This window comes from Sinocyclocheilus grahami, unplaced genomic scaffold, assembly GCF_001515645.1.
Source record: "Sinocyclocheilus grahami isolate Dianchi unplaced genomic scaffold, SAMN03320097.WGS_v1.1 scaffold92.1, whole genome shotgun sequence".
Lineage (NCBI taxonomy): Eukaryota > Metazoa > Chordata > Actinopteri > Cypriniformes > Cyprinidae > Sinocyclocheilus > Sinocyclocheilus grahami.
Window position 1 is genome coordinate 852,414 of NW_015505271.1, and position 16,421 is coordinate 868,834.

Sequence of the window (16,421 nt, forward strand, 5' to 3'; positions counted from 1 at the left end):
CGGTCCCCTCTAAAATAAAGAAATATTACTTTAACAGGTGTGTGTTCGGGATAATAACGCTGTGGGAGGATAACGCCGAACGCGGGTGTTGGAGTTCATATGTATAATTAGGGGCAAAATGTTCAAATGTCACGTATCGTATCTATGTAACTCATATAACTAAATATTGAAATAATATATATAAAAAAAATAAAAAATCAATCACGAATTAAAATCATCACTGCCGAATGTTCATCGTGGTAACAGAACGAGCTGCCGCCTGCTGGTGTGACAGATACACCAAGCCACACTTTCACTTTAAAAGGGTCATGAACTGCTTTTTTTGGCTTCAATATAAGCTGTTAGACTAACGAAAAAGTTTTGAGTTCTGAAACGTACAGGATGTTTTTATAGTACTCAGTTGATTTCTCAGTTCATGACCTCTTTAAGTCATGTAAATATAGCAATTTCAAATACTATTCAGCAAACAACTGCTTAAAGACAAAAATATGCAGACTCTCAGAGATATCAATTTATTTTTCCAAAAGATAATACAATAAAAATGCAAAAGTATTTGAGCAGGATACAATTAAAAAGGTTAAGATAACGTATGTGCTGTTACTAATAAATACAAATATTCAATTACATGAATTCAAAGTTGTATTCATTGTCATTTCATAGATAAAACTACTTTAAAAAGTCAATCTTTAAAAAGTATAAATTATTAAATTGTTAAGAGTTCCAATTCACAATGATTTCCCCATATATCAAGGTCAGATTCCACTAAAAATATCTATATTTTAGTTCTTCACTTATTGTGTTGTTTGCATGAATGTTAATCTAGCATTTTATTTGCAATGACTGAGCAATATTTTATGAAGTATAGATGATGGATACCTATAAAACCCACCCTACCAGAAACACCATCTTCTCTTTTTTCTGACACCACACAATTTTTCTACAGGGACACCAGGATTTGAAACGGGTTAACTTCCTGTGAATCAATTTAGCTCTGACCTTCATCTGTATTCTATTATAACCCAAACAATTACTGTGACTTCCTTTCACCCCCCTACGCAGTGCCAACAAACAACACCAAAAAAATTATTTACTGTAGATTTATCGTACTGTTCTCAACCTTGGTGTAGGGTCACTATAGAACAGGTATCACAGGAGATTTCTATAAACTGAATTATTTTTTGAGCACTGTTTAACATATGTCCTAAAATCCTTGGTAAAAATGTGCATTTATTTGTGAAGAATAAAAAATAAAGTTTAATCTATTTATTTATATATATATATATAAACTATAATATATATATATTTTTAATTTTTTGTAATAAATAAATATCTTCTAAGTACTTTTATTTTATTTTCGCATATGATGCGATTTCAATTTTTCCTTTCTCTTTGGAGTGTTATAAGCTCTTGGTGCGTAAAGAAGATCTGTAAAGTCTCAAATCCAAAGATATATTCTTTATAAAAGTTAAGAGTCAGCCACGCCTACCTAAAACGGCTCGTTCTAACACGCCCCCACATGTCTATGTCCCGATGTGGGAAGATTTGCATAACGCCTCCCAAATGTTCACGCAAAGAAAGACGACGTAACTTTTATTCTCGCTGTAGTATTGTTGCTACGCCACATGGTACAGGTAAAGCTCTGACCCACATATTATACTCTGTTGTAAAATAAAATAGTAATAAAAAAATAAAAAAAACAACTTGCAGATTCCATGCAGGACTAGCACATATAAAATGTGTGAAGTACCAGCATCCAATTCCTCTGTCTTTCATGCATCTTGCCCTTCAGTTTGGGAGTGATGAGGTCTCTCATCTCAGGGAGGAGGGTTTCCATGACAAGGTTGGCGAGGATCTGGGAAGACAATCATAAAACCGAGTGGGTGTGATGAAAGAACTTTAACATGTGCCTTTATTAAAATTAACATTTATTCTGAAAAATCTAAGTTCTAATACACTGCATGTGTTTGAGAGACATATCAGGATCATATAGGCCTGGAGGGTACGTTAACTCATTCTCATCATGATTTTAAGATATAACAGGAAACCTGGCATGCTTGTGGCACATTACAATTTTACTATTGCCAGACTTGTCTCTGGACACTGATCATATATCATTAAACTAGTTAATGTGACATCCTTTCAATGTCTACAGGACTTTTGTTACTCATCTATGCAAGCTTAACCTCTTTTATTCAACTAGAAATATTGTCAACATGGTTTGAGACACAAGTTACTAGAGGACACACTCCTACGACTTTCACATGATGTTTCTCTTTTTATCTGGTTCTCGTTCCAGAGAGAAAACAATGCATTAAAGAACTCCGCTAAGAAGGAAAATAATACTAGTGTGATGCTGCCAAGAAGATTACTGATTAAATACTGACATGCTATATTTTTTAGCTTTATACTTCCAATATACTTTTTTTTTTTTTATCAGATTATCTTATAAAGCTGGTTAATTAGCCACTGTATAACAAAAGTATAAATTATTAAATTGTTAAGAGTTCCAATTCACAATGATTTCCCCATATATCAAGGTCAGATTCCACTAAAAATATCTATATTTTAGTTCTTCACTTATTGTGTTGTTTGCATGAATGTTAATCTAGCATTTTATTTGCAATGACTGAGCAATATTTTATGAAGTATAGATGATGGATACCTATAAAACCCACCCTACCAGAAACACCATCTTCTCTTTTTTCTGACACCACACAATTTTTCTACAGGGACACCAGGATTTGAAACGGGTTAACTTCCTGTGAATCAATTTAGCTCTGACCTTCATCTGTATTCTATTATAACCCAAACAATTACTGTGACTTCCTTTCACCCCCCTACGCAGTGCCAACAAACAACACCAAAAAAATTATTTACTGTAGATTTATCGTACTGTTCTCAACCTTGGTGTAGGGTCACTATAGAACAGGTATCACAGGAGATTTCTATAAACTGAATTATTTTTTGAGCACTGTTTAACATATGTCCTAAAATCCTTGGTAAAAATGTGCATTTATTTGTGAAGAATAAAAAATAAAGTTTAATCTATTTATTTATATATATATATATAAACTATAATATATATATATTTTTAATTTTTTGTAATAAATAAATATCTTCTAAGTACTTTTATTTTATTTTCGCATATGATGCGATTTCAATTTTTCCTTTCTCTTTGGAGTGTTATAAGCTCTTGGTGCGTAAAGAAGATCTGTAAAGTCTCAAATCCAAAGATATATTCTTTATAAAAGTTAAGAGTCAGCCACGCCTACCTAAAACGGCTCGTTCTAACACGCCCCCACATGTCTATGTCCCGATGTGGGAAGATTTGCATAACGCCTCCCAAATGTTCACGCAAAGAAAGACGACGTAACTTTTATTCTCGCTGTAGTATTGTTGCCTACTGCCGCCGCCGCCGCCGCCGCCGCCGCCGCCGCCATGTCGTGAAGGCGCTGTGTGTTTGTGACCAAACAAAGCGAAACTTCTTTGTTTGGTCTTCCAAAAGAGGACGATATCGCTTCATCATGCCTGGAGCTGATCCGTGCTGGTCGCTGAGGAAATACATCAACTTCGCGCTGTGGATCGCCGGATCGGCCCGGGGTCGTCACATGTGGTTGCCGCAAGCCCGCGCAATTCTCAAGCCCACCGGCCTCCGCTCACTCTAGCCCGCTGTGTGTGACTGTGTTTCGTTGGGAAAGCGAAACTACTTTGTTTTTTTTGCCTTCCAAAAATGGGCACGACTAGAAATCAGTGGTTAAGTTGTATTTACAACACTGTTCCAGAACACTCCAACCCAAATATTCAGATGTGTGCAGCACATTTTATGGAGGTCTGTTTCCTGATCCTGGGAGAGTAGATTACAATGCTGGCTGTTCTGACTCACAGACTGTAAGTACTTTTTTTATATTTAAAGGATTTGCCACTGATGATTCAAACGCGAGTTTTGGGCAGTGTAGAGTAGCACTTGCTGTTTGTCATTTCTCCTTTTTTGGGCAGTGTAGAGTAGGGCTTGTTGTTTGTCATTTCTCCGATCACAAATGCAGACATGGTTTTGTGTTTATGCTGCGCGATGCAATGCATAAAAAGACAGTATAAGTCATTATAATCCATAATTATGTCCCCACTGGATGCAACGAATGCCTTGTTTATAATGGGGTTTCATGTTTTTGAATCGTTGCTCCGGCCTGACAGGGCATCATCACAGTATAGTAGGGGCGTAACATTTCCGTCACACGCTTGAGGTATTTGGCCAATCATAACGCACTAGATAGCTGGCCAAATCACAGCACACCTCGCTTTTCAGACTGATGAGCTTTGTAAAAATCAACGCGTTTCAGAAAGGCGGGGCATAGAGGAGAAACAATAATGTACAGTATGTGGAAAATAATGTGTTTTTTGAACCTTAAACCGCATAAACATTTCATTACACCAAATAATGTTCTTTTTAGCAACATCATATGACCCCTTTAAGAACCAGGTTGAGAATTCCAATTCTAGACAAAAAAGAATCTAACAAGAGCTGCCCAAGATACATAAGTATATGTGTGTGTTTTACCTGTGGAGGCATCCCACACATCATGTCCCAGGTTCCATAGTGACCATGGGTCTGCCGATAGAGTCGCACTGCATCTGTGAACGTGGGGGTCTGAACTTTACATTCCTCAGGCAGTCCTGAGCAAGAGAACATGACTTTATCATCATCATTATAGTCAACATATGCAAGCAAGTAACAAAACTTTATTTTTAACAAATAATCAAGCAGTAAACACAATTAGATATTAATTTCTAATGTCATCATATCATGACACAGTTCCTACCTGTGGAGGCATCCCACACATCATGTCCCAGGTTCCATAGTGACCATGGGTCTGCCGATAGAGTCGCACTGCATCTGTGAACGTGGGGGTCTGAACTTTACATTCCTCAGGCAGTCCTGAGCAAGAGAACAGGACTTTATCATCATCATTATAGTCAACATATGCAAGCAAGTAACAAAACTTTATTTTTAACAAATAATCAAGCAGCAAACACAATTAGATATTAATTTCTAATGTCATCATATCATGACACAGTTCCTTTCCATTTAGAGAAGTGAAAAAAGAAGGTCATCTTTATATATACACACCCACATGCACGTCTCACAATCAGATTATTCCATCAAACCAAAGACAGACTTCAATCTGCTTTGGTCACCGTGGCAAACAGGAAGCATTGCCTCATCAGTTACCATGGTAATTCCCTATACAATGCCGGTTACATTCATAGGGTCATAGCGGAATGATCAAGCTGATGTGCGAATCGAACACAATTTGAAGACAAGTTGTCTCGAGTTCAGTACTCTGACAATCTGCTTCACATCTGTATGTCAGTTATGATGACATTCTAAAAGCCCACATATTGTAAAAGCCTCCTGTACATACAGTATGCACGCATGAGTGCCTGAACCCTCACACAGAGAGGAAGTTCAAGCAGGCTGGTTGTGGGGGGCTGGAGGAGAACAAGCAGGAAGTCCAGCACTCCACATCAGCACAGCTTGATGCTTTTGTGAGTGCATGCACACATGGGCAAGCGTATTTATGAACACGTGCGGAGAGAACCAGAGATTGTTAGGAGAAAACAAGAGTTATGGGTCGTTCATTCTGGCTTAGTCAAATAAAGTAAAAGTAAAGTAAAATAATAAAATAAATGCACACAGTAAATATATTCTTGAACACATGGGAAGCACTGGAGAGGTGTTACACAAAAACAAGACAAGTGTTATGGGTCACTTATTCTGATAGAACAGAACAGAATAGAATAGAATAAAAACAAAACAAAAAATAAATTTATGAACATCTGGGGAGAGCGGTCGTTCATTCTGGCTTAGTCAAATAAAGTAAAAGTAAAGTAAAATAATAAAATAAATGCACACAGTAAATATATTCTTGAATACATGGGAAGCACTGGAGAGGTGTTACACAAAAACAAGACAAGTGTTATGGGTCACTTATTCTGATAGAACAGAACAGAATAGAATAGAATAAAAACAAAACAAAAAATAAATTTATGAACATCTGGGGAGAGCCCGAGAACTGTTATGCAAAAACTAGAGAACAAACTTAACGGGTCGCTTATTCTGGCGCGGTCACCGTAAAAACAACTGATCTCAAGTCAGTTCAAAAACACCAGATGATCAAAGTACAATGACAGAAAAATGAGGATCTTCGGTGAAGAAAAAAAAAAATCCTCGCTTCACACCATGCCCTAATAACCCTATGACACCAATGAGCGGATAAATACCTTGCACAACATGAGACATGGTAAGATAACACCAGGGCTAAGTTTTGAGGTTTCACATTTTTATCCCTTTCAGTCATAATGTAACTATGTAACAAATACTTGTTTTTAAGTGTACAGGAATTCAAATTGTTCTGACTATTTCTACATATTTGTGTAGTTTCTGTCAGGTTGTCAATCTCAGGCCTTTACAATGACATTCAATAGGCTTTCAAAGAGCAACTTTGTGTCTGGACACTGGAGAGGTTTTAAACCACCTGGACTTAATTCATTAACATGCCTGTAAACCTGTTCAGTTGCCTAATAAAACGTTCTCCCAATACTGACATGAGCCATACACATCATAAAGCTCTGTGGGACTTGGAAAACAGTCTAGCAACTTTGTGTAGGCCATCTCATGACCATAAATAACAGAATTTTCACCAAAGTAAGATTTGTGACCTGCGCAGAAGCCGTTTTGCACCTCTTTAGACATTAAAAGAATAGTTCACCCAAAAAAGAAAACTGTCTGAAAATGTATCCACCCTCAGGCAATCCAAATTGTAAATTATTTTGCTTCTTCATCGAACAGATTTGGAGAAATTTAGCATTCCATCACTTGCTCATAAATAGTTCCTCTGTAGTGAATGGGTGCCATCAGAATGAGAGTCCAAACAGCTGATAAAAACATCACAATAATCCACATGACTTCAGTCAATCAATTAACGTCTTTGTGAAGTGAAAAGCGGTGTGTTTGTAAGAAACAAATCCATCATTAAGGAGTTTAACTTTAAGCCGTCACTTATGGCCAGTCTATAATCCATAATAACACTTCCTCCAGTAAAAAAGTCCCTCCCCTGTTGTGCTCTCACATCCAAATCCACAGACATATTTGTTCAAAACTCTTTTGGTGCTCGATCTGTGACTATTTCAGATGAGACAACTTTTTCAATAGAGAAAGCAATATTATGGATGTATTTTAGTCAGAAGCAATGGTTTGAAGTTAAAATCAAAGTTGATTATAACAATCAAGTTTTAATCAGCACTCATTCTGACGGTACCCATTCACTGCAGAGGTCTAGAGGATCCAATGATGAACAAGTGATATAGTGCCAAATTTCTCCAAATCGGTTTCGATGAAGAAACAAGCTCATCTACATTTTGGACAGCCTGAGGTTAAGTAAATTTTAGGGTGAACTATTCCTTTAAAGACTCTCTCACCCAAGCCAAAAATCACAAACAAAACATGGATACCATGGTTAAATGAATTGCTGTTGCATTCCAGACTTTACTGGGCCACCATTTTTGCTCATGACAGCACGGGGCTACAGAACTCAACAAGCCAGGATACTTACAGCAAAGAAAGTCTAGTATACTACAGTAGAAATGCATTGGTTGCTCGAACAGCCTTATGATTAAGTGATCTTAAACATTGTACATGTAAATGATGCACTTCCAAAAACATGCTGCGACTTGTCAGGATCCAGTCCTGATTTAACTCGGTTCATGCACGCTTGGGTTTACTCCTCTGGGCATCCAGTCACAGAATAACACCATCCTATTGGATCACTGCATGTTCCTGGATCCTAGTGTCCGGACACATTTTAGGACACAGATGAGCTGTTTTAAACAATTTATTATATTAAGTCACACATCACATTTAGCCCTTTATGCAGAAGTGCAATTTGAACCAACAAAGTTCTGACACAACCATATCGAAGACATGTGTCTGGCTCATGTTTTCAGTTTAGATGCTTTAATTTTCAGCAGATGTTGTGGCAAATAAATTCACAGTACCCTATGAAATAAAGGACTTCTGTCGGAGTCATCTAATATCAAAGAAAGAAAGAGACATTAGTCTTCTTAACTACATTTTTTTTAATAAACTCAGTAAAAAGACATGATTTCTTGTCATCATCTTGTCACATTTAATTTGAACTGCAAACTCACATACACAACTCGCATTAAATAAGATTATTTTTGGTGTGGCAAAGTAGATTTAACAGCAATGTTCAAAGTGTTGCAGGAAACTATGTCATCCACAAGCTCACAAATAATGATGCTGTACCAGGACAGTACTTAACATAATTACAGTAATTACATAATGAATGTGTGATTTTGACAGGTAAAAGGGAAGGGCAATTATATCAGTGGTCAAATTATGAATAACAGCCTATTACGAATCACTCAAACCTACACTCCTTCTGCAGGGTTTGCCTTAAACTGTCATGGTGACCAGGTACATAAATCACAGAAACAACATATTTTCAACCGATGAATCAGACAAAAGTTACATAACACTACAAAGAGTGTTTGCTCTGCTGTTAAAAGCAGATAAATTCCAGAAATTAAGCACTACAGTTTACTGCATGCTTCATTTTAAGCCAAAGAAGAAAAACACTTATCCACTCCTATTATTGTCTGTGACGAACAGAGAGAAAAAACCCCAGAATCCTCATTATTATATTGTCAAGATAGGCACTGTCACCTCTCTAGAAGCGCAGTCTCCATTAACAGCTAACCTTCAAAACAGCGAGAATAGAAAATGACAGTCTAACATATTTTAAATATGTCAGGGAACATCTTAAACAGACTAATGAATAGCAAAGAACTTAACCAGAACTGAACCATCCCTTATTTGGGGAAAAAGTCTCTGCAGATGTGCTTGCATTCAGAACATACTACACGCAGCAGGGATTTGGCTAACTATAACACACTTTTAGATGGCCGCCTTAATACCCAAGGGGACATTACTGTCCTCGCCGCAAGTGTGCATTCCCTCTCTGCAGCCTCCCATCCAAACTGAATTATGGGTTGACAGCCCCAGCTGTGACCACTCTGGAATCTGGACTACAGCGGAGAGAAAACAGTTCTAGCAGCCATCATAAGACGTCTATGAGACATAGAGTACCTCACACCCAACAACTAGAATACCTTAAGCATAATTAGACTGAATTTCTATCACATCAAATAGTGTCAATACCATCAGACTTCTCTCTCCCATGCCCACAGAGTAGGCTATATACCATAAAAGGCCATAATGGGACCCCCTCAACACCGCTTCCTTTGAAAACCCCCCTACACTGCAAAAAAAGTTTTTAATTTTTTTACAGAAAAAGACTAAACTAACAAACCAAGTTACTTAACCATATTCAGCGAAAAAAATCGAAATGCTTTAACAATCCCATTACATGTACTTTTACTGTAAACTACCGTTTAATTTATCGTCTGTGGAAGTAAAACTTAATTACCTTTTTTTTTTTTTTTTACGGTGAAAACAGTGATTTTAAATTTCCAGAAGTTCCTGTACGACATCACATATGATTATATTTTGTATAAATCATTTTGTTTCTTATTTTTCTCATTAGTAATGTACATTACAGTGTTTTGTGTTCCATTTTTTAGTTATGTTTATTGCATTATTTTAGTGTCATGTGTGTTACACCCTGATGGTGGCCAATGTAACTTTGGTCATGTTTTATGGACAGGCCATTTATGACGCCTTTTCATCATGAGGCTTTGTACCACTTGTATTGTCATGGTGGTTATTGGTACGTTTGAAAGATAAAAAGCTGATTTTAGTAGTTCAATTAGCTTGGTATATTAAGATCACTTAAATAAATGAATGGTTACAAGTTGTAATATAAAGGCACCAATGCCATCCCACAATAGTGAAAACTTTGGCACAGTATTGCGTCTATTTATTTATTTGGTTAATTTCTAATACTCACAGCTGCCATTTTTTTACCATACATTTAACAGGATATTTTTCAAGAGTGTTTAGTATCAAGCAAAATCATATGAAGGGCCCACCAAGCAGGTGACATAACCATAATAAGTTGGGACAATCTTAACATACGCTTCAACAGACAAGTATCCTCTTGTTTGAGTGTCCTGACAAACAACATATCAAGTAATCTAGCAGTGACATCACTGTGAAAGAGCAAAACTCTCACAGTAACAATGAACTTTCTGATAGCCCTAGGCACAGTGTAACTATATTATGCACATGAGCAAATACTTGCCCAAGATCTGTAAACTTAAATCGAAAAGAAAATATATGTTTTTTTTTGTGCAAAATACATGCATGTCTAGCCTGGAAATCAACTTTGACTAGACTAATGCAACAAATAAAATGTCTGCTCAAATCACATTTTATTTAATTGGCACATACAAAACACAGAAAGTGACATTTATAGTGAAATGCTATAATTTCTGCAAATTATATAAAGTTACAGAAGCTCTACAAAATAAAACAGTCATACAGCTCACACACAGAGAATGAATAACAGCACATCTATAGTTTTCCACATGATCTCATCCGACTCTTTTTACAGCCTTGAGCGGTAACATTCTTTCTATTATCAAACAAGCCAAATGAATACCATCATCAACCGTGCCAAGCGTTCCGCTCGAGTTTCCTTTTTGATAAAGTGATGTCCAAAAGAGCTGATTTATGAAATAACACATCAGTTATTCTAGCAAGTCTGAAACCGGCTTATCCTCATGAACATCAACAACCATAATGAAAGCTGATTACCTGAAGTAATGAGTCATAAATATGTGTCTGGGTATTAAAGAGACAGAGGAGAAAGTGGACACTAGGACGGCTGTTTTTAAGAGCAGGGTTAAGACTCACCATTGTTGGTGTGACGGACGCAGTCTTGAAAGACAGCGTTCCACTTTTGCTGCTCCTTCTCCGTCACCATGCAGAAATAATAGTGACGAGCATAAGGATGCCAGAGAATGAGGGGAAACTGTGTCGCACATTTCAGGAATGAAGAACTGCCAACTTTAGCTTTTACACCTGCAAAACGTGTGTTGCATGATTCAATATTCTATTAAAAGTGGCCTTATGAGAAGATCTCCATAGTAATGACTAGAGCTGCACAACATACAAAGATCACAGCCCATTACTTTACACTCCATTTCATCATTTCTTATCTAGACTCTGGCTCAACTCTACATTTATTTCAAAGGCTGCAAGTTCAATACAAAAAAATGTTTTTAGTTGTTATAGCAAGGCACAGGTAATAAATACATACGGTTTTAAATGTCATTACCACATGACTTACACATGAGCATACATGTTGTTCACATAAGTCTTGTGATTGAATCGTTTACTGACCTTAAAGGGTTAGTTCACCCAAAAATGAAAATTAGCTTGTTTTACTCACCCTCATGCTGTAGCATCCTAGGTGTATAAGACTTTCTTCTTTCAGACGAATCCAGTCAGAGTTATATTAAAAATGGTCCTGGCTATTCCAAGCTCTATTATTGCAGTTAGCGGGTGTTGCAGTTGAACAGTCCTCAAGTCGTCAAATAAAGCTTGCGCATTCATAATAAAACGTGCCGCAGATGGCTCCGAGGAATGAATAAAGGACCCCTGTAGCGAATCCATGTGTTTTTGTAAGAAAAATATCCATATTTCAAACGTAATAAACACTTTTCTCTCACTTCCGCTGACTGTCATCCATTGAAGCAGTTCCGACGGATGACGTAAGATGCGCGGTGTTGCGTGATTAATGATGAATGCGGAGAGAGAAGAATACAAAATGCCGGTCACGAATTAGAAGTACAAACCAAAGATTTGCAAAGAAAAATGTCGGAGGATTTCGATATAAACCAAGAGGAGACTGGTTTTCCTTTGCTAAAGTAAGGAAACTTTGCTTCCTTTGCTCCTATTAAACAAACTCGCGAGACTAGCATATCTCAGAGGTGTCATAAGTCATACGCCTTCATCCGGAACGGATCCTCGTATGACAGATAATGGAAGTGAGAGAAAAGAGTTTATTACATTTGAAATATGGATATTTTTCTTACAAAAACACATGGATTCGCTACAGGGGCCTTTATTCATCCCCCGGAGCCGTCTGCGGCACATTTTATTATGAATGCACAAACTTTATTTGACGACTTGTGTACTGTTCAACTGCAACCCGCTGACTGCAATGATAGAGCTTGGAATAGCCAGGCCAATTTAATATAACTCCGACTGGATTCGTCTGAAAGAAGAAAGTCATATACACCTAGGATGCTTCGAGGGTAAGTAAAACACAAGCTAATTTTCATTTTTGGGTGAACTAACCCTTTAACTGTAAAGTCATCTATTCTTTCAACTTCGCTGCCATGATGACATGACCTCAGTAAAACCGGTAAGCCAGTAACTTTTGCTTAGTTTTATAGAGTTTAACTTTACTTTGGGAAAATGTTTTAAGAATTCGCTTCCTCCCTGAGGTTTTCCCATCTTTCTTTTTCATTTTCCTCTCACTCCTTTAGACTGACCTGGTAGGCTGGTGTTAAGGAGTTCGAGATATTCCTCCATAGAGGTCAGGACCCTGTAGCCAGCACAGTTAATGTTGCCTTTAGGATGCAGCCCTCTGTCATGGGCCTAAATTAGAAACAGATAAGAGTATAAAGAAGCAGTATTATTTAAAATGAATGAATGACTAAACAAATAAAAATATATTTTAAAAATAATTAAATAAATGCATTTATTTATTTAAACTTCTGGAATCATCAAACTGTTCATGGTGCCTTTAAGATAAGCGCCATTTTAATTTGGCCCAAAAGTTTAAGATTAACAGATTAGCTTGGCTGATGTATTGGTCTACTACTACTGAGGAGCGAAAGAGAATTTTATTTTAATACACTCATTACCTGTTTGTTTTCATAATAGTTGATGTTGTAGGAGTCAGGAATAAAGAGAAAACGATTCCTCCATTTTTTGTTCTCTTCTAGATACTGGAACAAAGCCCCTGAGAAGATGGACTTATTCTTAAGAGGCACCTAAGAAACAAGAATTGAAGGGTGGTTCAAATAAAGTCCGGTTTAAGCAGAGGGAGAGGGAGAGAGATAGGGAGGGGGAGAGAGAGAGAGAGACAGTTGTCCCTCTATTTTCAGTAAGGACCCAGTACCTAATTATACATTATATAGACACATGTTAGGACTGGAAGTGCTTAATTTGTGTTTACTTTGCCCACCCAGTGTCTCGGTCTACAGACAGACACACACACACACACACACACACACACACACACACACACACACGAATAAAAAGTGCACAAAACGCTCATCTTTAATAGGGAGGGGGAGAGAGAGAGAGAGACAGTTGTCCCTCTATTTTCAGTAAGGACCCAGTACCTAATTATACATTATATAGACACATGTTAGGACTGGAAGTGCTTAATTTGTGTTTACTTTGCCCACCCAGTGTCTCGGTCTACAGACAGACACACACACACACACACACACACACACACACACACACACACACGGACGAATGAAAAGTGTACAAACTGCTCATCTTTAAAGGGTCATACTGTGATAATACTATATTTCAAATAAACAAATCTACATGTGTTCAAACAGCAATTATCCCCAAATCTAATCTGCTCTGACATCACAGACCATCAGTCCCATGAGAAATGACCCTGATTTCATTTGTTTCATGTGCACCGTTAAAAAAGACAAGCAGAGCTGAAAAAGAGGAATAGAAAAGGACTTTACCTTCCTGTGCAGGAGCTGATTCTGAGGGCCTCCTCCACCCTCAATGTCATAGCGCATCTTGTTAAAGAGAGCGACCGCATACTGCTGTTCATATAGCCGACCAAACTCTCCCATCAGCTCCCCTGTCCGTGCTAAGAAATACACACACAATTAATGAATATACATAGAACTCAAACAACCAGCATGATTATTATATACAATATTACAGGTAAGTTAGACTTAATGTCTAATTTATATAGAATGTTTTCATTTAATAATTCCAGCTAACTAATTCCATTAGTTAGCAAAAATACACTATTTTCTGTCAGTGATTATAATGATGATGATAATAATAATAGTAAAAAAAACACTAATAAAAAGTTATGCAACCACAGCAATAAACACACACACACACACACACATATTATGTGAAAGGCAGAAAGGCAAAGTTCCATTAAGATTTTACACTTATTGTTGGCCACTGCAGGTCTACAACAGTTACAATACAATAAATCAACGGACATTAAACATTAACAGCAATTCACACCGAGCTCGGTGTATGATCCGAAAAGGAGATTACAATGTTTGAGCTTCACTGCTTTGTCCTTCACATGCATGTAAAAGCAGATCAACACTGCAGTTGGCACAAGAACAAAGGCAGCTTCATTACTGACTGCTTTTTGGCGAGATGTTTTCCAAATGACTATGTAGGGCTTGTTGTAAAATTTTGGAGGCATTCAGTCTCTTGGAAATGTTTTAGGGAAAGGGAACAAAAAAACAACAACAACATTCCTGTCAGTTTGCTTACAATGTGAAGATGCCATTAAATTAGGATGGAAAATAAAGCATTTAGTAATGGTCAAAGAAAGACATAAAATCTTGCACTTGAATGTCTTTTGTGGTTAGACATAAGGTCAGTGAATCACCTGCACATTAAAAAGAACTCCAGTTCATTCAATAAACATACAATTGGAATAACACTATGGGATTTCAAGGTTATATATGATTGTTATGAGTATGACTGATAAAAAATAAGTTTCAGGGTGAGACTCAAACAAATCAGATCCATACAGCTAAATGCTCAAGTTCAATACGATCATTAACATAAAAGTTACAAGGGTTACGTAGCAAGGGTTTTTGTTGTTGTTGTTTTTTTAGTTATATAATAAAAAGATAACAGATAGAATAGAGCAAATTTTTTTTCCACATCAAAGCTAATTATAAACGGACCTGACATATACAGTGGGGAAAAAAAGTATTTAGTCAGCCACCAATTGTGCAAGTTCTCCCACTTAAAAAGATGAGAGAGGCCTGTAATTTTCTTTACCAATTAATTATTTAAAAATCCTACAATGTGATTTTCTTTTCTCATTTTGTCTCTCATAGTTGAGGTATACCTATGATGAAAATTACAGGCCTCTCTCATCTTTTTAAGTGGGAGAACTTGCACAATTGGTGGCTGACTAAATACTTTTTTGCCCCACTGTAGCATTTACATACTTCAGTCTGCCAAGTCAAATGCTCACAGGAACACCCTAAAAATGTTCCCTCTACATGCGTATGTTCTTCAATGCAGAAATCAAAAGTCTGGAGCTCTGCTTATGGTCAGAAAAAATCAACTCATAATCCATCATATTTGCCACATAAAGCCAGAATATGTAATTAAATGAACTGCTAAAGCCATTAGGCAGTTGTGCAGGCAATGCTTAACACAGGGGAATGTGAAAAAGGAGACAAGGAGGCTGAGAATAAGGTCACCCTGACCATCTGCATTGTTTTAAAAAGTTCCATATTAGAGGCGATGGGAAATAAAATGACAATCTTACTTGCCAAGAAAGCTATGAAATGTACTACTATAAAATGAAGTACTAAAATTACTAAAATAAAAAAATTAATAAAAATGTGTAAAACCAAAAAAAGAAATGAAAATATTAAAAATAAAAGCCCATTCAAAATTTTGAAATAAATACTATAATTCATAACATCTATACAGTGCTGCTTGAAAGTTTGTGAACCCTTTAGAATTTTCTATATTTCTGCATAAATATGACCCAAAACAATTAGATTTTCACACAAATCCTGAAAGTACACAAAGTGAATCCAATCAAACAAAGGAGACAAAAATATATACTTTGTAATTTATTTATTGAGAAAAATGATCCGGTGTTAAATATTTGTGAGTGGCAAAAGTATGTGAATCTTTGCTTTCAGTATGGTGTGACCTCCTTTTGCAGCAATAACTGCAAATAAGGTTTCTTGTAACTGCTGATCAGTCCTGCACAACGGTTTGCAGGAATTTTAGCCCATTCCTCAGTACAGAACCACTTCAACTCTGTGATGGTGGTGGGTTTCCTCCTATGAACTGCTTGCTTCAGATCCTTCCACACAATTTCAATTGGAGTAAGGTCTGGAATTTGACTTGGCCATTCCAAAACATTAACTTTGTTCTTCTTTAACCATTCTTTGGTAGAACGACTTGTGTGCTTGGAGTCGTTGTCTTGCTGCATGACCCACTTTCTCTTGAGATTCATTTCTCGGACAGATGTCCTGACATTTTCCTTCAGAATTTGCTGGTATAATTCAGAATTCATTGTTCCATCAATGATGGCAAGCCATCCTGGACCAGATGCAGCAAAACAGGCCCAAACCATGATACTCTACCACCACCACCATGTTTC

The 16,421-nt window shown here is 36.9% G+C and overlaps 1 protein-coding gene across 1 annotated transcript in view; it reads right to left on the reverse strand.

Moving 5' to 3' along the window:
- Window positions 1-16,421, reverse strand: part of LOC107587422 (niban-like protein 1) — a 32,192-nt gene that overhangs the window by 3,590 nt on the left and 12,181 nt on the right. The window contains exons 2-8 of the mRNA XM_016275222.1: window positions 13,765-13,895; window positions 12,916-13,044; window positions 12,541-12,646; window positions 10,895-11,062; window positions 4,818-4,933; window positions 1,728-1,852; window positions 1,108-1,132 (exon numbers count right to left, since the gene is read on the reverse strand). Of these exons, the coding sequence (XP_016130708.1) occupies window positions 1,108-1,132; window positions 1,728-1,852; window positions 4,818-4,933; window positions 10,895-11,062; window positions 12,541-12,646; window positions 12,916-13,044; window positions 13,765-13,895 (800 nt within the window). The remainder of the gene's footprint in view (window positions 1-1,107; window positions 1,133-1,727; window positions 1,853-4,817; window positions 4,934-10,894; window positions 11,063-12,540; window positions 12,647-12,915; window positions 13,045-13,764; window positions 13,896-16,421) is intronic.